A 26,245-nucleotide genomic window follows, 5' to 3' on the forward strand; every position below is an offset into this window, starting at 1 on the left:
AGAAACACAAACGCTGGAAGCGGATAGGCTGGCGGGTCACAGGTCGGCAAGTGCCCGCGCCCCGGCGCATTTAGGCGCATCCAACGCGCATAGAAAATAGAAAAAAGAGAGAGAAAAAGATACAACCCCCGGTCCCCCGTTGCTCCTGCGTCATTCCCAGGCGCACACGAGGTGGGGGGAGGGGCAACTTTGTGCTCCGTACTCACTTTGGAGGGGGCAGGATCAGGGGTTGGCGGGGGCCAAACAACTCAATGGACTGGACCTTCCTCTCCTTCACCACCTACCTCGTGTACCTACCTACCTATGTAGAGAGAGGGAAGGAGAGACAGGAGAAATGGATACCTCGCGCTTAGGAGCGTTATCTACCGAACGCAAGTACTCCAAGTGACACTAACCTCACCTTCCACACTTACACAGCACTTCAGGTACTACCTTAAGTAAAGTACATGGCGGGTAGATAGGTAGGTAGATATGCGACCAAACAAAAAAGGCCAGGTGCAAAGGATACCGAGCTCATTAGGTATCATCTAAGTCATAGCTTCCACTGCCTGCTTACATGATTTCCCGCCGTCTTGATCACATACAAAAGAGCTCTCCCCCATCCCTTCCCGAAGAATTTCTATTCCACGATAACTCCTCTCTCTTCTCATATTGAGTCTTTTACTTTCTATTCCAAGATACCCCCGACTCTATAGTCTACACCTCAAACACTGCCCAAAATGTCCCAGACCTCCCGCACCTTCACCCTCAACACGGGTGCCAAGATCCCCGCCATTGGCCTGGGAACCTGGCAGTCCGGCACCAACCAGGTCAAGCTCGCCGTCGAGGCTGCCCTGAAGAACGGCTACCGCCACATTGATACCGCTTTCGCCTACCAGAACGAGAAGGAGGTCGGCGACGGCATCATTGCCTCGGGCGTCCCCCGCGAGGAGATTTGGCTCACCACCAAGCTCGACAACCCCTGGCACAAGCGCGTCCCCGAGGCCATTACAAAGTCCCTCGAGAACCTCCAGACCGACTACGTCGACCTCTACCTCATGCACTGGCCCTCCAGCACCGACCCCGACGACCTCAAGAAGCACTACCCCGACTGGGACTACGTCGACACCTGGCGCGAGCTGCAGAAGCTCGTCGACACCGGCAAGGTCAAGAACATTGGTGTCTCCAACTTTGGCCTCACCCACCTCGAGCGCCTCCTCAACGATCCCTCCACCAAGGTATTTCCCTTTCTCTTTGACTTCTCCAGAACTGTCCGTACTAACAATAGACCCAGATCGTCCCCGCCGTCAACCAGATCGAGCTTCACCCCTGCAACCCCTCCCCCAAGCTCCTCGACTACTGCAAGTCAAAGGGCATCCACGCCACCGCCTACTCGTGCCTGGGCAGCACCGACTCCCCTCTTTACACCAACCAGACTCTCCTCGAGATTGCAAAGTCCAAGGACCGCACTCCCCAGCAAGTCCTCCTTCAGTGGGGCTTGGCCAGAGACGTCAGCGTCATCCCCAAGTCCGTCTCTGAGGGCCGCATCAAGGCCAACTACGACCTCGACGGTTGGTCCCTCACCGATGACGAGTTCAAGAAGATCTCCGCCATCCCCGACCGCTTCAAGGTCTGCGACGGCACCTTCCTTCCCGACGGTGTCAAGGTCTTCTTCGGCGATGATGAGTAAATGTTCAGTCCGGGTAGCAGTGTAATGAGTGAGAAAAAAGTGGTGGACTCACATAATGAGTTTTAAAAGAAACGAAACAACGCTACGGCGTGATAAGACATGCTGCTACGCAAAGGCAGCTAGGACATGATAGTCCTTGATATACATGAAATGAATAAACGAATCTTAAAAAAAAGAAGCAAAAAACTCTTCGTCGCACTCATCAAAACCCGCCCATCAAAGTTTCGGCTTGTGCTTCTCTTCCCTCAAGATATCAGCCACGTTCTCCCGCAACTCCTTTGCAAAATGCTCCGCGTCCTCATCGTCCAGCTCCTCCCTCCGGCCCCGCCCAAACATGGTGAAGCTCTCGCTATACCGCCCGCTCGCGCGGATCTCGGGTCGCGGAATGAGGTGGAAGTGCATGTGCATCACGACCTGCGCCGCCGCGGCTCCGTTGTTCTGCACCACGTTCCAGTCCTCCACGCCCGTCGTGCGCGCCAGGGCGTTGGACAGCACGCGCAGGTACCGGCCCATCTCGGCCGACTCGTCGGGCGAGGCGTCGGTGAGTTTCGGGCGGTGGGCGCGCGGGCAGAGGAGAAGGTGGCCGCGGGATAGCGGGAGAATGTCGAGAAAGGCGATGAGGAGATGCGTGGAGAGGACGACGAAGGCGGGCGTGGGGATGCGGTTTGGGTCGAGGGTCGAATTGTCGCCTTCGTCTTGTGGGGGTTTGGAGGGGTCGTAGGGAGGGTATTCTGTTGCGATTACGCAGAACGGGCATTGGCCTTCTGGGTGGGATACGCCCGCGTCGAATTGGGAGTTTGGTGTCATGATGGGGTGGTCGGGGGCGGTATCGTGTTGTTTGTGGTTGTGTGGAAAGCCGGGGAGAGCTTTGGCATTATCGGGGGTGTAGATGTGTTGGGGGAGTCTAGAAACGCCCGCTGCGTTGTCTGGTGTCGTCGCTTTGAAAGTATTACAGAGTTCGAAGGAATTCTATCAGACTAGTGAGGAAAGAACCGAAATCTAGAGGGCGATGCGAAAGACGCGAGGTTTGTTGGACAAGCTACGGCGTCCAAGAGATGTTTCTTCCAAACCTTCGGGAAGCTCTCTCTCCCCCCCAGGAAATCAGGGCGGCAGTGAGGTAGGTAACTTATGGGGGAAGGTACGGATAGCAAGCGATAACCTCGGGAAGTGGGCCAGCGTAGACGCCCCACCTGATTCACCAGAGCTCCACCACCGGTTGCACACCGCCCAACATTCTTCCTTTTTCTGCCGTTTCTATGCGCCTTCACCGCCTGACAAATTGTCATCCCAGCCCCACCACGCCTTCTGCCTGCATTTCCAATCCCGCCGCCTCTTTGAAGAAAAATCCCTAAAACTTCAATATCCGACGCGCCATACTCACCCGAACGCAACGAATCTCTCCGCCGCCGCACTCTATCCCTCCGAAGGACAAAAACCACCATAACATGTCCCGCGAAGCCTACCAAGTCCCCACCGCCGGCGCCGCCTCCGCGCCCAGCGCCGCCGCCTATCAGTCTTACGGCTCCGAGGGCCCCCAGATGCAATATCTCTGCGGCGATTGCGGTCTCAAGTTCCAGCTGCGTCGCGCCGATCCCATCAGATGCAAGGAGTGCGGTTGTCGTATTCTTTACAAGGAACGGACCAAGAGGTGAGTTCTTACATGCCATGGAGACGGGCAGTGAATGTGGTGTTAGGAGAGCGTAGACTGACTGTGTGGGATAGAATGGTTCAGTTCGAGGCGAGATGATTGGAGAAAAGATGTAGAGAGAGGATTTGATATTCGCGCGACGTGTGTACGCTGGAGGAGCGGGACAGCAGTAGCGATGTGGTGCTGCGCATTCGAGAGTCGGAATTGGATGACACACGAGGTGGTAGACTCGAGACTGCATGGGAAGAGAGTCTTGGCTGCCTGCAAGAGAGCCGCATATTCTTCAGCAGGGAAAGAGTCTCATACGAGGGACATGTATGACAAGCAGCCAACTATCAAAGCAAAGCCACAACGCATGTGATGCGCAAGGGCTGGGGAGTTCAAGGTTGGGGGACCAAAATCAATTCATAGAGCAAGGCATTCTTCTGCACCTGTTCCTTCTCCTTTTTTTCTTTTCGAGGTATCTCATGATAATGCAGCAATCATCTAAAACGCCATCCCCTTGCCCAATTGTTCGTTCATTCTATATCAAATAAATGTGACCCGCGCGTGTGTGCCGTGACGTCTCATGTCGGTCGCGTGTGCAGGTACTTTGCAAAACTGCCATCAGCCATGATGGAGTCGCCCTCAGCCTCCATGGCCGCCTCGTACCGGGCCTGAAGGCCCTCGCGGTCATCCTCGTCATCCGGCATGTCGTCGTCGTCCACATCGCTGGCGACATCAACGCCATCATCATCGTCGTCGACGGGCTTGACAACCATTGGCTTCTTGCCTGCGTCCACCGACATGCCCTTCATCATCTTCTCCACCTCGTGATCGCGGGCCAGACGCTTCTTTTCTTCACGCTCCTCGCGCCTGCGCTTCAGCTCGGGGAGGTAGTCCTGCTTGAATTCCTCGGCCTTCTCCTCCACTGCAGCGAAGAACTCGTCCATGCCCGTTCCGAGGCGGGAGCTGACGGGGACAAAGCTGAGGTGGGAGTAGAACTCCTCGAGCATGAGACTCATGGAGTTGAGGAGACTGCCCATGTAGCCGGAGCCGCCGCTGCCACCCTCAGACGTTTCGTAGCCGCCAATGACGTCGCTCATCTCGTCTTGCTGGAGAGCTTGCTGGAACGCCTCGAAATCCGTCATCCACTCCTTGGCAAACGTTGCGTCTTGCACGTCGGTCTTGTTGAAGACCAAGATCATGGGGAGCTTAGTCTTGTAGAGAATACTGCAAGCGTACAGCATGTTGGACATGAATGTGCTCGTGGAGGTGGTTCGAGGGGTATCGATAACGTAGGCGATGACGGTCGGGAAAGAGGACGCGAGAGACTCGAGAAGAATGGTTCCACTGGCGGACCAAACGAAAACCTCAATTTGTCCGGCTGCGGCAGTGTTAGTAAAGAGAGAGTCTGCCTAGGTATTCAGCAGACGTACGCGTATCGACAAGGATGTTCTTGATGGGCTTCTTGTCGGGGTTTGCAGGGTCTGGCGCAGCACGCTTGTCGAGCAGGTTGACGATTTGATCGACCTTTGTCGCGAAGAGGTTTAGGGACGTCAGGATACCACCGTTCGGTCCCAGGTTGTACTGCTTCATGACCTCCTCATAGTTCACCGAGTCGCGGATGTCAATGTTGCTTTCGAAAGGGACGTTGAGCACCGCGGGATCCAGGTTGATAACGTAGGGAGGATCTTGCTTGCCGTGCAGGTATGAGTTGATGCGTCGCATAAAGGTCGTCTTGCCTGAGCCTGGTAGTATTGGTCAGCGACACACTGAGCGCAAGACGAGGTTGTGTATTCCTTACCGGCCATGCCGACGACGACGATGGCAGTCGGGGTCTGGGTGGCCGCATTCTCGGCGGGGGTTTCTGCGGATGTTGAAGCCATTCTGATGTGGTGATGGAAATTCGCGTGCGGCTCTTCCACGGAGTGTTTGGTTCTCTTACGGGCGGTCGCTAAGAAAAAAGTTCTGGAAGAGTTGCAAGAGCTGAGTGCCCCGCGCGGGGCGTCGGAATGAACGAAACCCCCCTGTAAGTTGTACATAACGACTACCTAATCAGACACCCCCTGTCATTGCCAGAATCTTGATGGCCCGTGCTGGGAAAGTGACGTTCCTCCCGCGTCGCCAATTCATTTAGGGAACCTGCAGAAAAACAGGCCATTGCAGCTGGTAGCTCCATCGTCAACTAGCAAGCTTCCCACCTCTAGGCACAGCAATGATGGACGGCCTCGACGAATTCGAAAAGGCCCTGGCAGCAGAGAAGGGCGAGAAGGAGCGCATCGAGCGCGAGAAAGAAGAGCGTCGACAGAGGAAGAAGCAGCGCAGTCACCATCACCATCACCGCGATCGGTCTTCTGACAGACATCGGGAACGCGATCGCGATACACACCGGAGTCGAGATGGCGACCGCGACCGAGACCACGACAGGCATCGACAGCACAGATCCCGTCGCCATGAAGAAGATGGGGATGATGGCCACAGACACAAGCGCTCTCGTCATGAAAAGGACGACGAGGAGCGGCGATCGAGGCATAGGCACAGAGAAAGAGACGACGAGCGGCGGACGGACACACACGAAAAGACATCAGATCCGAAAGAGGACTTGCCTATTCCGGACGAAGAAACACCGCAAAACTCCAAGAATGCAGAGGCACCGCTCATGCGCGATTCTTGGATGACTGCGCCGTCGGCCCTTGACATCGACTACGTCCAGCGGAAACAGAAGGAGGTTAAGCCACCACCAAAGGAAGAGGCTCCGAGAGTCATTCACGACAGAGAAATCAACAGAGACTTCGCTGAAGTGGATAATGTCCCGACATCGGATGACAAGGCCGCGGCAAAAGAGCGGACGGTCAATTACAAATTCGGAGACAATGGCTCTCAGTGGCGCTTGACGAAGCTGAAGGGTGTCTACTCCATGGCTGAGGAGTCTGGCCGGTCGGTTGAAGATGTTGCTCTGGAGAGATTTGGTGATTTGCAAGAATTCGACGACGCGAGAGAGGAAAAGATCGAGATGGACAGGCGCAAGGTGTATGGAAGTGGTTACGCGGGTAAGGAGAAGCCTACGGGAGACCTTTATCGCGAGCGCATGGAGAAATACCGACAAGACGAGACACCCGCCGCACGAGACGATACCCACGATGTGGAACAGGGCGTCATCATACCCGACAATGCCATGCAGCGTACGCCCATGGACCAGACCGCCTTGAACAGATTGCGAGCTCAGATGATGAAGGCGAAGCTTCGCAGATCACCGGATGCTGCCAAATTGGAAGCCGAGTACAATCAAGCCGCAGCAAACTTTGCTACGAACGGGCCGCAGTCTGTTGTTCTTGGTGTCATGGATAACCGAATGCTGGCAGGGACTCGTGGTGAGGTCAAGGCCATCGAAAACAAGCGTGGGCGAGAGCGCGGGAACGTTGAAGCCAACGAGGACATGTCAATCGAAGACATGGTTCGCGAGGAGCGCAGGACCCGCGGTCAAGCAGGCGGCGAAGGTATGCGGCTCGCTGAGCGCATTGCCAAGGACGGCAAGTTTGACGACGACCTCGATTACATGGACGAGAATGCGGACAAGCTTGCCAAGCGAGTTCACAAGTCCGAGGTCAACCTCAAGAATGTGGCCGTCAACGAATATCAAAAGGTGTCACGGATTCTGGATAATTGTCCGTTGTGCCATCACGAAGACAAGGGACAGCCTCCTCTGGCACCGGTCATCTCTCTTGCCACGCGCGTATTCCTGACACTGCCTACGGAACCTGAGGTCAGCGAAGGCGGCGCTGTGATTACACCCATGGCGCACCGCAAGAACCTGCTGGAGTGTGACGACGACGAATGGGAAGAAATTCGAAACTTTATGAAGTCTCTGACGAGAATGTACCACGAAAAGGGCCAAGAAGTCATTTTCTACGAGAATGCGGCCACGCCGCAGAGGCATCTCCACGCGGCCATGATGGCTGTGCCGATCCCGTACGAAGAGGGCGCGACGGCTCCGGCCTACTTTAAAGAGGCCTTCCTCACCACGGAAGATGAGTGGTCGCAGCACCGGAAGATCATTGACACGGCCGCCAAGGCAAGAGATGGCATGGGCAGGATGGCGTTCCGAAGGAGCATCGCAAAAGAAATGCCCTACTTTCACGCGTGGTTCACGCTCGACGGCGGCCTCGGGCACATTGTCGAGAACTCTGACCGCTGGCCGAGAGGAGACCTTTTTGCAAGGGAGATAATCGGGGGCATCCTAGACGTCGGCCCGGACGTGATCAAGAAACAAGGACGGTGGAACAAGGGTGACCGGAGAGTCGAGGGTTTCAAGAAGAAATGGAGGAAGTTCGACTGGACCCGCGTCTTAGCCGATGGTTAAGCTTAACCACAAATGGAACGTAATTATCATGGCTATATCAATATCCGGAGCTTCGACTTGATAAACCTCGGTTGCGAGATCCGAAAGGGCCGTGAAAGGGTTGGTTCAAGGTCTGGGAGAGGCTGGCACGTTGGCTGGGCCCCCCAATTCCAATATGTTTTTCTCGAAGCTTCATCCCCGCCCCCGTCACCTGATGATGCCAACGGCCACCCACGTCGAGGCCCAGACTGCTGGAACTTGGCACCCCCAGCCAGACCAACGAAGCTATTGTTGCTACTGTAACTCGTTGGAGGCACAATATCCGAAAATTGCGGGCGAGCAGGGGCCCACCACCTCCAGCTCGCGCAGGCGCACCAATCGTCAGCGTGCCGAGTCTGGGGTCTCCCCCGGTAACCCCGCGATGAGTCCCCGCAGTTCGGGCCGTCTCCATTCTGTCAGCTGCTGCTTTGCCTGCCGTCTTGAGTGCTTCTGCCCGTTGGAAATCTTCCGTCGAATGGTCACATTGGCCCGAGAAGAGAAAGGGAAAAAACAGAGATTGCCGAGACCCGTGACGACTGACAGCTCGCTTGCGTTTATTTTGAACCCTTGCCAGAGTGGTGAAATCATGGTTCGACCTGATGCCTAGCCCGGTGGGCGGTGAGGGGGTTGTTGCGATTGATATATAACACGGCTGTTGCGTCGTCGAGGGAAGGGCTGGAGGATTGGCTCTTTGTGTGTCTCAACCGCTGTGATAACATCTCATCATGAAGTTGCTCTCTCTCCTCAGCCTCACGGCTCTGGTCACGGCTGTTCCGGCCCCGGAGCCCGTCAAGTACGTTCTCACCACTTAATTTCATCACTTACATCGAAAACACACACCTTGAGGCACTGGAACAATGATAACAGGAGGCTAACATGAAGAAACGCAAACAGCCCCGGCCCCGGTCACGGCAAGCCCTTTTTCTACAAAGGCCACGACCTGAGCTCTCTCAAGATGCTCGAGGAGAACCAAAACATCTACATTGACACGGCGCGCGGCAACGCGACTCGCCCGGCCGACGACATCCTCGCCGACGGCGGCATGAACGCCGTCCGTCTCCGCCTGTGGGTGAACCCGCCTGACGGGACCTACGGCCTCAACTACACCATCGACCTGGCCAAGCGCTTCCAGGCCAAGGGCCAGCGCATCTTCTTGGACTTCCACTTCGCCGACAGCTGGGCCGACCCGCAGAAGCAGCCGCTGCCCGCGGCGTGGCCGACGCAGCTGGAGCCCCTGGCCGGCACGCTGCGCAACTATGTCCGCGAGACGCTTGTCGCCTTCAAGGACGCCGGCGTGACGCTGGATATCGTGTCGTTGGGCAACGAGCTCCGCCACGGCACGCTGTGGCCTCTGGGTCAGGTGAACGTCGACGTGCAGCCGTGGTCGGCGCTGGTCAAGAACTTTACCAACTTTGCGACGCTCTACAAGGCCGCGCGGGCGGGCGTGAAAGACGCGACGTGCGCGGGCGTGCCCAAGCCCGAGGTCATGATCCACCTCGACAACGGCTGGAACCTGACGCTGCAGGAGCGGTGGTACGGCGCGCTCGTCGACAACGGGGTGCCGCTGTCGGCGTGGGACAGCTTCGGGTTTAGCTTTTACCCGTTCTACGGCACGTCGGCGACGTTTGCGAACCTCAAGAACACGCTCAAGGTGCTCGGAGAGAAGTACGGCAAGCCGATGCAGGTTGTCGAGACGGATTACCCTGCCATCTGCAACGGGCAGTGGAACCCGATCCCCGAGTCGTCGGAGCCGAGTATCCCGTACAATGTTGATGGTCAGGTGCAGTGGATGAAGAAGCTGCTCAAGACTGTGAGGGAGACGCCCAAGGGTCTTGGACAGGGTGTTTGGTACTGGGAGCCTGGTGAGCACTACTCTTTTCTGTTTACTGGTTGTGAACTGAGATGCTGACTCTTTTGATAGCGTGGTTGAACAACACGAGCTTGGGAAGTGACTGCAACGACGCCGTCTTGTTTGAGCCGGATTACAGCCAGTGGCCCAAGACGTTTGGATACTCGCGCTCGTCTGTCAATGTCTACTTGGAAAAGTAGGCCGGTGCGTCGCACTGAGAACAGGGAGGTCTAGGTTGAAGTCTGAAGAGCTGCGGTCCGGACTTCGGATAGCTGCCGTTGAGCATGGGCACAAGAGCAGCAGTCGCAAGTGGCAGGGGGATATGAACGGCTGCTTGAAACAGAGTAGTTTCGATACTAATGATAATTCAAAAATACCCGAAGGTTACGGAATTCAACTTGAGTTGGCTCTTGGGGTGGCCTCAAGTCTCACTTGACTCGTCAGTGGTAACTGCTGTGAGTGAACAAGGCTGCGAAAGTATTCTCTTCCGTATGCTTTTGCTCCTGTTCTCAGCTTACTGGCCAGTCTGCTGTTACTGGTAATTCTTGACTTGATGTGACTTTTGACTGTGACAGCTACAGCAAAAGACTGAAGTGGGCTCCATGGAAAGTGCCCCTCAAACACTTAGCACATCCACCAGTTGCGAGCCCCTTTTTTCTACTATTCAACTTCACACCAATTACCTGGCTCCCGAGAAGCGAGCTGCATCAGGTTGCGGAAAAGGAAGGTATCTGTCCGGGAAGTATGTTGCGATGGTGTTGACGTTGCCGGCGGCCGGCAGCTTGTAGATGGTAGCATTGACACGGTGAATGCCCCGACTCAGTCGAAGGGTGTCTTCATCTCTTCATACTTTTCAACCAATCAACCAATATTCTCGAGAGATTAAGCAGGAGGGAGGCGTTGGGAAACAAAATGTGACAGATTAAACAAAGTGGTATGCCGCGATCAGGTAGGATGGTCAGGGTTCATCCTGCTAGGCAGGACCCCTATGTTTAACAAGCTCATGCTTTCACTGCAGCGCCGTTCCGTAACTCTGTTTCGATTGGGCGCGAGGCGGGAGGGCGTCATAGTCATGGCCTTTGGACACATGAGATTGTTGAGAAGGCAGGTGACTTGTTCACACGCCGGTCCGTTCTACAGGAGGCCTTGAACGAAAAAGCTTGACAAGCACACAAACACGACAAGCTGGTACTAAGTTGGAAAGTAAGTGGTGAATAAAGAAGCTTCACCCTGGTACGTCACTAGCCATGCGATGGGAGTGGAAAACAGCGGTTACCCCACGAATGTACGCGTGTATGAAACGGGAGCATTGATCGGGAGAGCAAAAGTCGTGTTTGGGGTTTCTGTGCAGGGTGTCAGTCGGTTTGAAGAAACAGATGAAGTTTGTGGATGGGAGTGTGTGCTGTTCCATCTGACCAAGGTGCCTCACACATGAGGTTGTTGTTTGGATGAATACATAACACTGTTGGTCTGAGGAATGAGGTTGTGAGGGTCGGTGTAAGTGAGTGAGTGAATGAGTGACTGAGGTGAGGTGAGGTGGTGAGCGACCTTGAATGGGCATTGAACGGTGAGAGGACCCAGGCGGATGCGGGAAGGAGCTGGTGGGGGGCGTAGGCTGGTAAATGCACTGTGCGGCATACGGAGGGGTGCGGCTTCGGTAGGGTCGGGGCCCGTCGGGGAGCTCTTGAGGCCCGCTGTCCATCCGCAGTGTCGTTGTCTGCCCCATGTTTCTGTCCAAACTTGAGCCTTGAGGCCAACTGGTCAAGACCGGTCAAGATCCATTTTTAGCCAGCCTGGGTGGTTGAGGTTCTGCCTGATGGTGATCTGTGGGGAAGCGGAAGGCGCCAGCGACACAGTGTTAATCCTGAGGAAGGTGTGGCTTGGGCCGACTATCCGCCAATGATTTCGCAGACAGGAGGGAGGAAAGAGCTCTGCTGATGCCTCACCTTCCTTTCGTGGACGGACATACCTACCGCAGTAAGGTCAGGTAGCGGACAGGAAGATACTTGTCGGTTGTATCTTTTAAAGTTCCATTGCTTTGAAGCACGCAAAGCAGCAAACCTGCAGCACCATTCCATCGTCTTATTCCCGCCTCTTCTTTACCACTCGAGCGAGGCAAAAAACAACCAGGATCAATCTTTCTCGGTTGCAGCGCGCTTCATGACCTGCCGTGCCTGCCATTGCATTGCTCCATTTCTTTTAGATCCTGTCCCTCCCATTTCCTGCGCTGGTCTGTCCTCTCCTAATTATAACCCCCGTCGCATCCGTCCTACATTACTCTCGCCAAGTTTGAAGATCCTTCTTCTTCATTGCTGCTGCTTCATCGGTCTCGCCTCCCCGACTCTCTCGGTCAATCGTCTTTCTGCTTTCTGTCAGACCAGCGGGAACAAAACCTCCGTCGCCTCCCCTCCAAATCACCCAAACCAGCGATACCGGCCAATCATCCGCCTCCTGTGCGCCACAACGAAGCACATCAGTACCCTTTTCTCGCTACGGTGTCGTCATTCGTCACTCGTCACTTCCCGTACCCAGCCTTTCGAAGCCTCCGCCTGCAGAAAGCACATCCGAGGGTCCTCGTCACCCTCGACCATATTTTTCATCCCTCCCATCGCCTGTCGATTTGCTTGCCAAATCGTTACCTCACTTCTGAGAGGCAATAAACGAATCGATAGCGGCGCACCTTATCGATCCGGCTCCCCCAACCCGAAGCCAAAAGCACAAACCAACAGAACCGAACCACCGCCCGGTCGCCGCCTCCTTCTCTCATATTATTCTTTTTTATCATTTTCTTCTTCTAGAACCTCTTTCCCACCCCGGGCGCCTCCTCTGTATAATCCGTCACCATGTCGTGGGAACTCTCTCGCCGTCGCATTGTCCGAGCTGTCAACAGCAAATACATTTATGGACGCCTCGTATGCCAACCCCTTCCATAGCACTGTCGTACCTACCTGCCTGCTCCATTCGTTGCTTTTCGTGTTGCCCCTAGAACATTCCTCCCACGGTTGAATCTGAATCTTTGCTTGGCTGTCTTGCTTTCCCGTCCGCCACCTCCGTACTACCACTTGCGCTTGCGCTGTCTCCTATCGCTGCATCTCTTGCATCTACGCCTATCGCGCCGCACCTGATTAAGTCAACTTTGCGCTGACCTACGAACCTACTGTTAGCCACTGCTTCACGCAATCATCATTCTTATCGAAATGGCGCTCGTCGCCCGGTTGGTGTCCAAGTTCAACCAATACTACGACGAACGGCCACGTACGTGCCTCCAAGGCTCCCACATCCAGAGTTCGCCACACTACAATCCATCATCCATACTGACTCTATTGTCGCAACAGTGCTCACCATGATGGTGACGAATGCCATCCTCGGTGGCATCGCCGATACGACCGCACAGACAGTTACCGCCCTTCGCCTGAAGGCCGTTCGTAAGCCCGGCGGCGTCGACAAGGACGATGGCATCGCGATCGAAATCCACGACCTCGACCGCAAGAACCCCTTCTACGAGAAGGACCTCATTCCCAACATCAGCAGCCTGCCTCCCCCATTCGACTTCGAGCGCCTGACTCGCTTCATGGCCTACGGTTTCGGCATGGCGCCCCTCCAGTTCCGCTGGTTCAAGTTCCTGTCGGCCACTTTCCCCATCACCAAGACTAGCGCCTTCGTCCCTGCCATGCAGAGAGTCGCCTTTGATCAGCTCATCTTTGCCCCCTTTGGTCTGCTCTGCTTCTTCTCTGTCATGACTGTCGCGGAGGGCGGTGGACGCCGTGCCGTTATGAGCAAGCTGCGCGACATGTACATTCCCACGTTGAAGGCAAACTTCATCGTCTGGCCTGCCGTGCAGGTTGTCAACTTCCGCCTGATGCCCATGCAGTTCCAACTGGTAAGTTTGAAAGCCGAACGGGAAACACTAGGAACACATGCTAACACTACGTAGCCCTTCGTCTCTACGATCGGTATTGCCTGGACCGCCTACCTCTCCCTCACCAACTCATCTACCGAGGTCGATAACCGCCCCGGCGCCCGCGAGGACGACCACATTCGTCTTAGCTAAATTCCTTACCTATACTTGATTTCCTCGTATTTTCGGTCTGCAGGTCGGCATGGGACGGGTCTGGTCGACACCATGGCGAGCACACGAGAAGGTTATACCAATGAAGCACAGTCGTACTTAGAATTTGTTCGATCGTTACAAGTAAAAAAAAAGACAGCAACGGCATTAACGGCATCGGCTGCTGCGACGGTACAGGCGTCTGGTGTTTTGGGGTCCGACATTGATTTAGGAAGGCCCTCTTTTTATCGTCTCTCTTTTGTAGCCAGCAGTTGTAAAACGCAACGAAATTGAACAAAACGGTTCATTCATGATATCTGATGCTTTGGATGAGGTATGGTCTGAGAATGTTGTAATGGCTCCGATTTTGGACCGGCGGATCTCTCGGTGATATTTTGAAGCTTGTCACTGAAAGCAAACCCCGGTCACCTTGGCTGTTGAAAATTGTTGCTATAAAATACCACAGCAGGTTTTGTGCACAGTCCTCGGGTCAGGACTGCTATGTACCAACAATAGCGTCTGAAACGAAACCATAAGATAGCCAAGATGCTGCATGGTCTTTCCGTGTGTTTTGCCTTGCCTTCCATGTCATGTCTCTAGTATCGGGCGATAGGTATTTTGGCTACGGTCCGTTGATCCCGGGTGGACGGCCGTGACCGGGGGATTGGTTGAGGAAAGCGCAGTTTCTGTGAGGTATCAGACTACCATCACGTCACACACCCATGGCGGGGCAGGCCGCAAGCATCAGCACCCCCGTTGTCGCAGCTGGCCGATTTAGTGGAAAAGCACTGGACAGGGCACCTAAGGTAAGGTAGGTAAGCAAAGCTCCCCCCACTGATACGCCCAATCTGGGTATCTACCACCCATGGATAAGGTACAGTAATTGCAGGCTTGCAGCAGCAGGGCCGAAAATCAACCCCGCCAACAGAAAAAAAAAATGTTATGCAAAAAACCGCCGAGCAAAGATGCCCCTCCTTCCATCCTGCTTGCTCTGCCTTACTGCGTATCAGTAGCGTCCCAGTCACTGGCACTGACTGGCAGTAACAGCAGCACCCCACCATTGCAAGCTTCCCAACGTGAGGTGCCCGTGTTGAACCACTCGAATTGACTGATTACTGCATGTTTTACCCCCCTGCCCGCGCTGTTCTTAGAAGTGTCCGGCGTGGTGTCCAGTCCCTCCCTCAATCACTCCATCAGGTCCAGCCATCCCACCTTGGGCAAGGTAAGTAGCGTGTGTGTGTGTGGTAGCTACCTTAGCTAAATATACCTCAGACCTTTTACTACTTCCTCAACGCATTCCCTCCCCTCCTCTTCTTCTTCCTCTTTCTACTTCTTCAACCTTCAACTCTACCCTTCATCCTCACACATTTGCGCCCCTCACAACCGCAATCATGTCTCTCGCCAACAAGCTCTCCATCACCGACGTCGATCTCAAGGGCAAGCGCGTCCTCATTCGCGTAAGTCGTGCCACTCTTACCATGTTAATGTCCTGGCCTTGAGCGTTGCCGGGGACGGTTTTGGTGTTGGTGGTGTCTTTGTTGCTGCTGCGGCGCTGCGCTGCTGCTCAAATTACCCCACCATGCCACCATGCCACCCGCATCCGCGCCTGATCCCGGGTATCATTTCACACCCGTTCCGTGTTCTGGCGATACGGGACGAGCCGCGGGTATTCGACTCGGCCACCCTGCACATGCTTCCTCTGACGGCATTAGAATACACCGGGAACGCTGGGCACGCTTTCAAAAGCCACGGTCCACTAAGCCGGAAGGTCGGACTCCCCTTGCTGACCCCTCACCTAGGTCGACTTCAACGTCCCCCTCGACGCCGACAAGAAGATCACCAACAACCAGCGTATTGCCGGTGCCGTCCCCACCATCAAGTACGCCATCGACAATGGCGCCAAGGCCGTCGTCCTGATGTCCCACTTGGGCCGTCCCAATGGACAGGAGAACCCCAAGTACAGCCTGCAGCCCGTCGTCCCCGAGCTCGAGAAGCTGCTCGGCAAGAACGTCCAGTTCGCCAACAACTGCGTCGGCAAGGACGTTGAGGATCTCGTCAACAAGGCCACCGACGGCCAGGTTGTCCTCCTCGAGAACCTGCGCTTCCACATTGAGGAGGAGGGTTCCGCCAAGGACAAGGAGGGCAACAAGACCAAGGCCGACAAGGCCAAGGTTGAGGAGTTCCGCAAGGGCCTCACTGCCCTCGGTGATGTCTTCATCAGTATGTCCATGACTCTTGATTGCCATTGAGAACCCCGTCTTGTCTCAGAAGCTGACATGTCCAACCAGACGACGCCTTTGGCACTGCTCACCGCGCCCACTCCTCCATGGTCGGTGTCGACCTGCCCCAGAAGGCCTCCGGTTTCCTCATGAAGAAGGAGCTCGAGTACTTCGCCAAGGCCCTCGAGAACCCCCAGCGCCCCTTCCTCGCCATCCTCGGTGGCGCCAAGGTCTCTGACAAGATCCAGCTCATCGACAACCTGCTGGACAAGGTCAACACCCTCATCGTCTGCGGTGGCATGGCCTTCACCTTCAAGAAGACCCTCGAGAACGTCAGCATTGGTGACTCCCTCTTTGACGAGTCCGGCTCCAAGACCGTCGGCAAGCTCGTCGAGAAGGCCAAGGCCAACAACGTCAAGCTCGTCCTCCCCGTTGACTACGTCACCGCCGACAAGTTCGACAAGGACGCTAAGGTCGGCTCTGCTACTGACGAGTCCGGCATCCCCGACGGCTGGATGGGTCTCGATTGCGGCCCCAAGTCCATTGAGCTCTATAAGCAGGCCATTAACGACTCCAAGACCATCCTCTGGAACGGCCCCGCTGGTGTCTTTGAGTTTGACAACTTTGCCACCGGCACCAAGTCGACGCTCGATGCCGCCGTCGCCGCTGCCGAGGGCGGCAAGATTGTCATCATCGGCGGTGGTGACACGGCCACTGTTGCCGCCAAGTACGGTGTCGAGAGCAAGCTCAGCCACGTCTCCACCGGCGGTGGTGCCAGCTTGGAGCTTCTCGAGGGCAAGGAACTGCCCGGTGTCACTGCTCTGTCGAGTAAGTAAATCATTCCTCGTACAGTGGAGAACGAGACCTCTATGGACTTGATCGGTCTGATAGATGGGAAAAGGCCGGCCTGGTAAGGCCAGTCTTTAGGACTCGGGATGAAAGAAATGCGCGTGCGGGAATGCAACGAACGCAGAAGCCCATGCCCGGAAAAAAGGAGGGGCGCTCATGATGAACGTAATGCCCTCGTGTCATGTCCTAGGATCATTAAACGTCACGATATCAAATAAACAGTAAAAGTAGAGACACGTCTCGTTCCACAGGGAAACCCAAAGGGAAATTTGGAAAACCTCGTGTGCCCAGTTGTGATTTCATTTCTGGTATATCGCCAGTCGTATAGAGCTCGTTACGTAGTGTAGTCTATGCCGTGATTCCCACCAAGTCCACCCATGCGTCATTCCGCCTCCTATCATCGTACCCCCCACACACACACCGCGAGTGGCTTATCGTCTCTTGGATGCCTCGACCTTCTTCAACTCCTCCCTGTGGTGTTGTCAGTACTCTCATTAGGAAGGTGGTCTCGAAGGGTGGGGGATTTGCCATACTTCAACTGCGCCGAGAAGTCGTCGGTCGTGTCATCGTCGTCCCAGCTCTCCTCCCACAGGTGCTGCGTCGAGCCACTGCCGCCCGCAGCTGCCTCGGTCTCTTCCTGGGGCCAGTCTGTGGTAGGTACGTTAGCATTTGTTTCTTTCTTCGCAAACAAAGCAGATAGAATAGTGTGGCGTGTCTATGTTGGCCGGGAATGATGATCCCGCTCCAACGTAGCTCGAGGTTACGATGGAACAGATGGACCAAGTGATGCCATCATCATCCCCCCATCATAGTAAAGCCGAAGCAGTAGGTGCTCCTTCAAACACTATGGAAAGGAGATTATCGACAATGAAGGGCGAAAGAGACGTACCGTCGACGGGGAAATCCTCAAATTCGTCGTCCTCGCCGAGCGCGGGCTTCTTCGCCGCCGCCGCCTGCTGCTGCGTCGTCTCGTCGGCCTTGGGGTCCGCGGCGGAGGCGGTCTTGTCCTGGGGCTTTGCGTCTGAGGCCATTGTGTGGGATGTGTGTCTTTGTGGTGGTGGATTGAGGAATGCCTTGCGCTCCCTCTCGGTTGTGCGAGATTGCGATTGTCGTCGACTGAAGGGTAAGATTGACCGGATTCCTAGAGAGTTTTTTTTTCGTGGGTTTCGCAGGTTTCGCGGTGTCGCTGGTTGTGATTGTGGTGGGTTTGTGGTGTTGGAGTTGCGGATTGGTGATGGTGATGGTGTTGGGAGGAGCTAGCTTGCTTGTAGGCGATGGAGAGGTAACAGGCAACGCGGGCGGACGGTCGGTGGTGGAAGGTTGTCGACGGGCGGAAGTTGCCGGCTGCGGCTGGCTGGCTGGCTGGCGTTGCTGTTGCTTTGCTCGCTGGGTGCGGCGGGCTGAACAGGCGGCACTGGGAAGGCGTAATGCTGGCCCTGGCATCGGAGGTGGGGTGCGGGATTAGCTTACCGTACGTCCCGTGGGCTTAGGTGGGATTGAGATGCACCCCCATAGCAACTCTGCCCACCGAGCTGAAGTCAAGCTTGGCGAGAATAACCTCCTACTTGACGACTGTGTTTTGTCCCAAAAGTTTCTGGATTTCTCGGTTCATCGAACTGCTTCAATTTTTACGATTGAGAAGATCCAAAACAAAGCTGTAGACCTTGGGTTCGCGACAAAGACGGAGAAACTGCCGTCTGAAGCTAAGGCAAGCATCTATGCACTGTTGGGCACTCTGTCACATCGAATAGGCAAGCTTGGTCATATCTTGTCCTTGTGAAGCGGACACTTACTCAGGCGAGAACAAGAAGTAAAAAGCTGGAGAAGCTCAAGAGAAAAGATGAAATCTTATGGCTTATAGGTAGCATCTTGAGAGCTGGCACCTTGCAGCTTTTTGCCAAAGAGCGAGTAATCCAAACCAAAAACCGGCTTGAACGCCAGACTCCTCTAATGTTCAAGCATATCCATAATGATTCCGCCTCTCAACATCCCTCAAGCACGCATCGCAATATCCCACCTCCCAGCGCGTCTCATACCTCAATCTCGACAGACACCGACCGCGAGTCCTGCCTCGCGAACATATGTCTGTCCCGCGCTCCACCGTGTGGCGGCAGTCCTCCTTCTTTACTTTCCAAATGGTGCACATGAATACGAGCTTGCTGCCTTATAGAGATGAACAGGGAAGTAGTGTAGAGACCTAAGTTCTTGGTCTAAAAGTGATCTCGCAATCAACGACATGGGATTACTTCAACTGTTCGAATTCATGTTTTGAGCATCTCATATATATGGATACCCCATGCGCTGATGACTGTGTGCTTCTCATGAATCGCACTTACTATAGATAACCTCTGACTGTTAAACACACTCGCCTTGACACGACCTAGCCGGCGCAGTATCCGATGTGACTAAGGAGAAAACACTGTGACAAAAAACGCCTGTACACCAAGAAATTACTTCCCGACGTCCGCCAAGGTTTCTGAAGACTGTCGAGTGTTCTACGCATCCTCGTCTTCGTCTTCCTCTCCCTCTTCTTCTTCCTCTTCCTCTTCCTCTTCCTCTTCCTCTTCCTCTTCGCCATCGCCTTCGCCCTCCTCGACTTCCTCATCTTCACCCTCTTCGGCTTCCACATCTTCATCACCCTCCTCTCCATCTTCGGCCTCTTCTTCCTCATCACCTTCTTCAGCTTCTTCGGTCTCCTCGCCATCTTCGCCCTCTTCGCCCTCTTCATCCTCTTCACCCTCTTCGCCTTCTTCGCCTTCTTCGCCTTCTCCGCCCTCTTCACCTTCTTCGGCCTCATCGCCTTCCTCACCCTCTTCACCTTCTTCAGCTTCATCGCCCTCCTCAACTTCCTGGCCTTCCTCACCTTCTTCAGCCTCCTCACCTTCCTCAACCTCCTCGCCGTCGCCCTCTTCTTCTTCTCCTTCCTCCTCCTCCCCCTCCTCTTCCTCTTCACCGTCTTCGCCCTCTTCGTCATCGCCATCACTAGAGTTATTCGCCTCTTCGGCGCGACCTGAATCCACGCTCTTCCTGAGATTAGGGAACATGAGTGAAGGAGGGGGCTGCTCATCCCAGTCATCCGGAACATCGCTAAGTTCACTCTCATCATCTGCAGAATCGTGAATGCTGCCCCGCGGACTGGACGCTGCCGTGGCCTGTGCAAGCGTTTCGTCCCCTTCATCAACATCCATGGCAGTGTCGTCCTTCATCTCCGTGTCCTCGATCTCTTCGACAGTGTCTCCTTCGTTGAGCTCCTCGGTATCACTGGCCTCCCCGGCGTCTCCAACGGGAGTGCGCGTTCCGTTCCTGCCACTCGAAACCGAACCCACACGAGATTTGGAAGGAGCAACTGATGGCTTTGGCGCTTCACCGTACCGGGCAAACGCCTGTTCCGCCTTGCGAATGATATCAGGCCGACGAACGCCCGCCCTGCGCCTGGGTGCTGCCTCAAGTGTCGATGCCGTCTTATCACCTTCACCATTGGCTCCCGAGTCTTGCGCCGATGATGGGTTCAGCAGGTTGCCCAAGGAAGTGGATGGCTTGAGCTCGATCCCGCCATCGGCCTCTTCTCTGGCACGAGCCCTAGCACGTGCTTCAAGAACTTCGTGAGGCTCAGGGCCGGGCAGCGAAGGGCCAATCTCCTGGTAGATGATGGCGTAACAGTCGTTGATTAGGTCGTCAATTGCCCCAGCCTTCATGAGGCCGCCGTTGAGCTTCTTCAACTCAATCGTCTCCTTCAAGCAGTTGAAGGCGGGAATGTCCGTTGCCGGACCTCCGGCCCACTCCGTGATACGATCAGCCATGATGTCCAGCTCTTCCATCGATGTCGACTTGAAAGCGTCTTCCAACGTAGGAGAAATTTGGAAGCCCTGACGTAGAAGTCTAAGGTAAGCCATGGAGCACATCTGCCACAAGTCGCCAAAGTGGTAGAAGTCGGCGCCCTTCTTCCGAAGTCGCCTGAGAACCATTTCCAAATTCACTCGGTCGTTCATAACCACCAAAATCTTGACCATGAAGCGGATATACTGGGACGTATAGACGTGGTGGCGCCCAGAACGCTCCGCGTCGCACTTCCAGACATTCATAACCATTGTCTTGGTAAACATGGATTCTCGAAGGACATTGAAGGCTGCCTTGGCTTGCACAAGCTCGGGTGATTCGCCATCCTCATCGAAAAGCAGGCGGGCATGACGCATAATGATACGGTGCTGCCAGTTGGACTTGTCCTTATCCCGTAAGTGATGCAAATTCCGGATCACATATTCCTCCCAATCTTCGTTGTCGTCAAGAGTGATATCGTCTCCGAGTTCCATACCAAATGGTTGCCTCGACAGAATGTCTGCGCCCTCTTGTGGCTTCAACTCGCCTCGAACAACCAGCTTGTACACTATCGAGACGATCTTGTAGTGCGGCTCCAGGATAGGATCGCTATGCCGCGATTTGGGCACCGCCGCAACAACTTCGACAGCGTGTTCGAGGGCCGAAATCAAGTACTCAAGTGATGGGCGGGTCTCCCGGTCCTTTTTGCTAAGCTGGTCAATGGGCTTCTGGTACATTTTCCACAAACATTTGGTAAGCATGTACGGATTCCTGTTCAGAGTCAGTCAAGGTTCGGCGTAATTGTAAAGGACAACGAACCTCCAGTCCATTGGTTTACGCCTCATGGCACGTTTGAACAAGCCAGCTGCGTATTTCCAGACTTTGTAGTCTTGCATCTGGTCGTGAAGGACCCTTTGGAAGGTTCCATTTCCCTCGCTTTCGATGAAGAATCTCTCTTGGTCCGCATGTTGGAAGGGCTCCATAGCAAGAGGCTCGCGGCTGGATGCGTACAGGCGCATAGCAAAGTTATGATAGAGCTCGTAGAGCGGATCCTCGTCCTCGTCATCGATCTCTGCCTCCCAAGAGTTAGACAACGCTAGAGTATAGCAATGAATTGAATTCCGCTGGAATTTGAGCAATTCGCCGCGTTCCTTGTTCATCTTGTCGGCCGACCACAACACAGCCTCATCGAGCTCGTAGTCGAAGCACTCGGCTAGGCGGAACCAGGCATCCCACTTATCTGGAGTGAACTGAAGTTGCAGCCGCAAGAAAGTGGCCGCGAGCCGCAAGTCGTCAGTTGCACCTGGTGTTTGCCGCTTGCTCAAATCCACTTGCTTGAACCTCGTCAGGGCAATCATGCCTAGGAGGAAGAACCAGCCGTGCCTGGCTAGGGCGCTTTCGGGAGTGTTTACAGCTACGACGTCCAACTGAACACCGCCGGTGAGGGCTTGGTAAAGCCGAAGGGGGTGGATCGGCCGCTTCAGATACTCGGTAAAGTTCCTCAGGTTGTGGATCATCTGAGGCGTCGACTTTGTCTGTCCAATGGCTCCTTGCATGTGCTCGATGGTCGTTTTGAGGTCTGACTTGAGGAGGTCCTTTCGGGGCATCCTCCTTGCCAGGACCGTAATCTTGTCCACAAGCTGCATGGCGTTGCGCTTCTCGAGTTTCTCCGGGGGGCAGCCATGGTCCTGAACCTCTCCAGCACCGACACCAAGTTTGAGACCGTGGAGGTCGTAAAGCACTTGCCCAAGATAGTCTTCCCAGTTTTCAATCTTCTTGAACTTGAGCAACTCAACCCGCATCATCTTCAAGAAAATCTTGTTTGAGGCTTTACAGCATTTCCTGAGCCCAATTACCTGATGGATTGCAGACAAAAAGTCTGCCAACTCCATCTCAGGATTCGGGAATATCTTTCCGTTTTGGTTTACACCGACCTTGACGACCGTGTACTGGAGGCACCATACACGCACTTGAATCTCACGCAGCTTGTTGAGGAAAGGCTGGAATGAGGGACTACTCGGCGGGACACGTGTCATACCGATGCGAATTTCGTCCTCATGCATTGCCGATACGTGAAGCATGCAGCTCAATTTGATGAGAGCAGCCGATGTCGATTTGAGATGGTCTTCATCGACAATGTCGTACGCGGAGCTATCATTCAAAGCCAACGAAAGTGCCGTGATCAGTAGATCATCCAGCGATTTGAGCATCTTCAACACTAACGGCGGTCTAGTTTCTGGAGCGTTCTTGAGATAACTGTCGCTTTCCAAATCCGCCGTGAGCATCTCGATGGCTTTGAGCTGGCATGAGAACTGTTTCGTCGAATATTTGATGCTGGCATACGCGTCGCTAAGTCGTGTCCAGAGGAAAAGACGCAGTTCCGTGCTAGTTCCCAACAAAAACCTCCAAAGATCCTGGAGGCTTTGGCTTGCACACTCCATGATGGGCACTTTCTTCGTATTGGAGCGGCCAGATGCCTCTTCTCCGTCTTCTGCCGAATCCTCGGATGGCAGGGTGACGTAAACAGACCCTGGATTGAGGACGGGCTCAAGGTTATCAATGACGGCAACTGGGTCGCTAACATTGTCCTGGAAGAGTCCGAGGAAGAAGTCCATAGTGGTGAGCTTAGAGATCTCTCTATCGGCCGCCGCCTCCGAAATTTCAGGTATCACCGGATTATTCGGAAGTAGTAGTTGATCAATCCCACTTTCTGCGAGAAAATCTCGTAAACTGGTCCAGCACTGCAGAATGTACTCTCTCGACGCGTTCTCCGTAAGAGTCGTGGAAAAGATGGCAGCCCAGAGGAAGCGGCCAGTCAAGTCTTCGTTGCCTTCTTCTGCGGCGTCCCTCAGCAAAGCTGAAGCCATGTCTAGCCACCGACCCAAGCGACCCCTGGCTTCAACGCGGATGCTGTAGTCAACGACACTGTTGGGGTTGGTGATTCTCTCATACACGTCAAGGTGAATCTCGAAGAGCATCTCGACAATGTGTTTAACAAACCCAAATTCCTTGTTCGCATCGTCTGATTGTCTCGCGCGGTCCAAGTCGTAGTTGATGGCTTGAAGGATATCCTGATCGAACCTACTGATGACTTGGACGACGGCCGTCTTCAAGACATCTGACCACTTCGTTTGGAGATAGCTGGGACATATCGTCTTGATCCATTCGTACGCAACATCCTGGGCAGTCATCCAGGAGGAATTTACGCGCTTTACAAAAGCAGTGATGCCCTGCGTCTCCTTGAAGGGTGGTATGATTGACATCTTCTGAGAACCCCCTTTGGCATGCTCAAGGAAAGAAGACAAGCTTAGTGATGCCTGTGCCTGTTTGTTGAGCAAGATTTTCGCATTCTCCTCGCTGAAAGAGACGATCGCATTGCGGAGATCCAAGGTCGCTTGGTTTTTTATGGAAGCGCCGCGTTCCTCTGCAGCAAGGGAGTCCAACACTTCGCTGATGCGGTCTAGAGTGTCCTGATTCGTGACTCCGATGTTTTCCAGCATGTTCTTAGTAGCCTGGAACAAATTTTGGTCGGTGGCTTGATAAGGGGCCAGCTGGGACGCAAGCACGGCACTTGGGTCCGGAACTTCTTCTGCGGCTGCTGTCTCTCGCCTCCTAATACGCTTACTCCTTTTTTCGACGAGGCTCTCCTCCTCTTGGCCCTCGGGATTGCCAGCTGCTGAATGGGATCGCTTTCGAGAGGGCTGGGAGGCGCTTCGACCCTTGCGAGTGCTCTCGGCAGGTTTGGGGGTTTCCTTCGCAGCGGGCTCCACGCTCTCTGTCTTTCTCGTAGTTTCCTGCTTGTCCTCCTGGGCCGAGTTCTCGCCCTTTTCTTTGCCATCCGAGCCGTTTGCTTGTACTTCCTGCTCTGGTTGGCTTTCCATAACCACGTCATCATCGTCATCCGTTTCAGGAAGCTCAATGACAATGCCGCGGCTTGTCTGCCCCATTTCGAGTATGAACTGCACGAGTGCCATACCCAAGTCGGCCCATGATGCAGTTGGGACCTCTACAGTAAGACGGGCGAGGCCTGCTTCCTCGACATTGGTGCGGGCGGACCCAGTTTCCTTTGTCGGATTCGGCAAATACGGCATGGGATCAATGTGTCGTTTGATGAAGTCGGGCATGTCTCTCTTTACCCAAGGACCCATGATGGGGTGAGACAAGGCGATCTCATCCGACAGGGCTTGCAGCTGGTCCTTGAGTTGTTGACCGGCGAATCCTTCTGCCAAAGATGGTGGCTCGACCTCGAGAACAGCGGGGTCATCGTCGAGTTCGATAGCAGCTTCGAGGCAGTATCTGTTGATTCTGGAGCTCTTCAACGATGCAGCAACACGGGCTGTACGTCGCCACAACTCTGCATCGGACGGATCGCGGTCAAGAGCGGCATTGAAGTCGACCAGAGCGCTATGCATATTTTGGAGGGCATCGTCCTTCTCGAAGTAAGACGACGCATCGTCTCCGGCGGCTCGGGCGGCATGTCGGGTGCGATCAAGGAGAAATTGACCGCGGTTCTTGTATGCAAGGAAGAAGGCTTGAGGAAGACTGCTGCCGGTGGTATCAACATCGGCAGATTGAAGATCGAGAGTGCCGGCGAGAGCGGGATCGGCGAGTAATTGATCTGGCTGCCTTTCTGCCCTTTCGTACTCGGTAGAAGCCTCGGGGTATTTGAAGATTTCGGACTTGAAGAGATCGTCGTAGGCGTCGGAAGCTTCGTCGAAGAATCGAGGGCCTTGAGCATGCAGCTTCAGAGCATTCTGGAAGCGCTTGAGAGCTTCATCGACCTGAGAAGCAGTCAGTATGGGTTGGAATATCGGAGCGATACATCGGCGCGTACATGAAGCTCGCGGGTGGTGTCGACCTCATCATCCGAGTTCTCCTCGGCTTCGACGTTGATCGCTTGGAAAGCCGGCTACATATTGGGGTTAGCTTTGGTCGCAAGGGCAAATATTTGATGACATTTCATATACGAACCATATTGTCGGCAGGGTCTTGCGACCGGATTGATTATAACGACGATCTACTATATATAATAACGTGCGATGTGAAGGAGGGGATCGGATGTTCAAAAGGATGTGGTTCTAGACGAATGCGCAGCCATAATGACCTTGGGGAAAATCGATGCGCGTGGCTTCGAGGATTGACGCGACATGAATTCAGGAACGTTAAATTGGTTGCTTGCTGGCGGTACGTATCGCACTACACCAGCTACCTAGGTAGGTAGTGGAAGGGAGAGCCCACAGGGCACTTGCAGCTTTCGCGTCAGACTCTGGCCAGGGGTTAGCTTCTAGCTTCCAGCTCCAAACTCCCTGATAGGCTGATAAGTATACCTCAGGTAGTTTGCTCTGTATCCGTACAGGACAATTAGGCCAAGGCTCAGGGGGTTGCGCTGTTCGAGTGTCCGTGCAGCGACTCAAGCGAGGTGCGTTACATAAGCATCCAATTCGGTACCAGCTAGCATCTCAGCACCTCAGGAACATGGCAATGCGGCAAGCCGCAAACCACCTCACACCTAGAGCCTACTGCGTAGAGGTGCGTTGGACCCACCCGATCCAGGCCCCGGCCACGTTTGAGTCCCGCCGGCCGTCGAATGGAACTTGGGAAAGCGCCCGTGGTCTAATTAAATCGTGGCTCTCTGGCGGTTGGCCCTGTCAATCACCTCCAGCAAAGCAGCGTGGCAGCTCCATCTGCTCTCCATCACGTCTGTCCCCTGCCAATGACAGGCCTCAACTCCCTTGTCAGTTGCACAACGTCAATTATTATCGAGGTGTTCCAAGCTGGCAACAGGTT

General features: G+C 54.6%; 10 protein-coding genes across 10 annotated transcripts; 6 read left to right on the plus strand and 4 right to left on the minus strand.

Moving 5' to 3' along the window:
• Positions 1–719: 719 nt before the first annotated feature.
• Positions 720–1,669, plus strand: CABS01_02503 (aldo/keto reductase; the record flags this gene model as incomplete). Its single annotated transcript, XM_060535881.1, has 2 exons — positions 720–1,217; positions 1,274–1,669. 2 exons carry the CDS (start codon positions 720–722, stop codon positions 1,667–1,669), a joined length of 894 nt encoding a protein of 297 aa, XP_060393793.1.
• Positions 1,670–1,885: 216 nt separating this feature from the next.
• On the minus strand, positions 1,886–2,476 carry CABS01_02504 (HIT domain-containing protein; the record flags this gene model as incomplete). The annotated part of the gene is made up of 1 exon (XM_060535882.1): positions 1,886–2,476. One exon carries the CDS (start codon positions 2,474–2,476, stop codon positions 1,886–1,888), a length of 591 nt encoding a protein of 196 aa, XP_060393794.1.
• A 638-nt stretch (positions 2,477–3,114) lies between these two features.
• CABS01_02505 (DNA directed RNA polymerase) lies at positions 3,115–3,416 on the plus strand (the record flags this gene model as incomplete). The annotated part of the gene is made up of 2 exons (XM_060535883.1): positions 3,115–3,317; positions 3,392–3,416. 2 exons carry the CDS (start codon positions 3,115–3,117, stop codon positions 3,414–3,416), a joined length of 228 nt encoding a protein of 75 aa, XP_060393795.1.
• Positions 3,417–3,883: 467 nt separating this feature from the next.
• On the minus strand, positions 3,884–5,185 carry CABS01_02506 (uncharacterized protein; the record flags this gene model as incomplete). The annotated part of the gene is made up of 3 exons (XM_060535884.1): positions 3,884–4,683; positions 4,736–5,047; positions 5,104–5,185. 3 exons carry the CDS (start codon positions 5,183–5,185, stop codon positions 3,884–3,886), a joined length of 1,194 nt encoding a protein of 397 aa, XP_060393796.1.
• A 329-nt stretch (positions 5,186–5,514) lies between these two features.
• Positions 5,515–7,659, plus strand: CABS01_02507 (uncharacterized protein; the record flags this gene model as incomplete). The annotated part of the gene is made up of 1 exon (XM_060535885.1): positions 5,515–7,659. The coding sequence occupies one exon, from the start codon at positions 5,515–5,517 to the stop codon at positions 7,657–7,659; it is 2,145 nt and encodes a 714-aa protein (XP_060393797.1).
• A 743-nt stretch (positions 7,660–8,402) lies between these two features.
• CABS01_02508 (glycosyl hydrolase family 53) lies at positions 8,403–9,726 on the plus strand (the record flags this gene model as incomplete). The annotated part of the gene is made up of 3 exons (XM_060535886.1): positions 8,403–8,470; positions 8,572–9,539; positions 9,599–9,726. 3 exons carry the CDS (start codon positions 8,403–8,405, stop codon positions 9,724–9,726), a joined length of 1,164 nt encoding a protein of 387 aa, XP_060393798.1.
• A 2,643-nt stretch (positions 9,727–12,369) lies between these two features.
• CABS01_02509 (Mpv17/PMP22 family protein) lies at positions 12,370–13,577 on the plus strand (the record flags this gene model as incomplete). Its single annotated transcript, XM_060535887.1, has 4 exons — positions 12,370–12,438; positions 12,691–12,781; positions 12,862–13,406; positions 13,461–13,577. 4 exons carry the CDS (start codon positions 12,370–12,372, stop codon positions 13,575–13,577), a joined length of 822 nt encoding a protein of 273 aa, XP_060393799.1.
• Positions 13,578–14,965: 1,388 nt separating this feature from the next.
• On the plus strand, positions 14,966–16,629 carry CABS01_02510 (phosphoglycerate kinase; the record flags this gene model as incomplete). Its single annotated transcript, XM_060535888.1, has 3 exons — positions 14,966–15,031; positions 15,374–15,794; positions 15,863–16,629. The coding sequence occupies 3 exons, from the start codon at positions 14,966–14,968 to the stop codon at positions 16,627–16,629; spliced, it is 1,254 nt and encodes a 417-aa protein (XP_060393800.1).
• Positions 16,630–17,073: 444 nt separating this feature from the next.
• Positions 17,074–17,673, minus strand: CABS01_02511 (DSS1/SEM1 family protein; the record flags this gene model as incomplete). Its single annotated transcript, XM_060535889.1, has 3 exons — positions 17,074–17,113; positions 17,176–17,290; positions 17,532–17,673. 3 exons carry the CDS (start codon positions 17,671–17,673, stop codon positions 17,074–17,076), a joined length of 297 nt encoding a protein of 98 aa, XP_060393801.1.
• Positions 17,674–19,137: 1,464 nt separating this feature from the next.
• Positions 19,138–25,432, minus strand: CABS01_02512 (uncharacterized protein; the record flags this gene model as incomplete). Its single annotated transcript, XM_060535890.1, has 4 exons — positions 19,138–21,229; positions 21,278–25,239; positions 25,293–25,354; positions 25,426–25,432. 4 exons carry the CDS (start codon positions 25,430–25,432, stop codon positions 19,138–19,140), a joined length of 6,123 nt encoding a protein of 2,040 aa, XP_060393802.1.
• Between the last annotated feature and the right edge of the window lie 813 nt (positions 25,433–26,245).

This window comes from Colletotrichum abscissum, assembly GCF_030869225.1.
Source record: "Colletotrichum abscissum strain IMI 504890 chromosome Unknown Scaffold_5.1, whole genome shotgun sequence".
NCBI classification, from domain to species: Eukaryota; Fungi; Ascomycota; class Sordariomycetes; order Glomerellales; family Glomerellaceae; genus Colletotrichum; species Colletotrichum abscissum.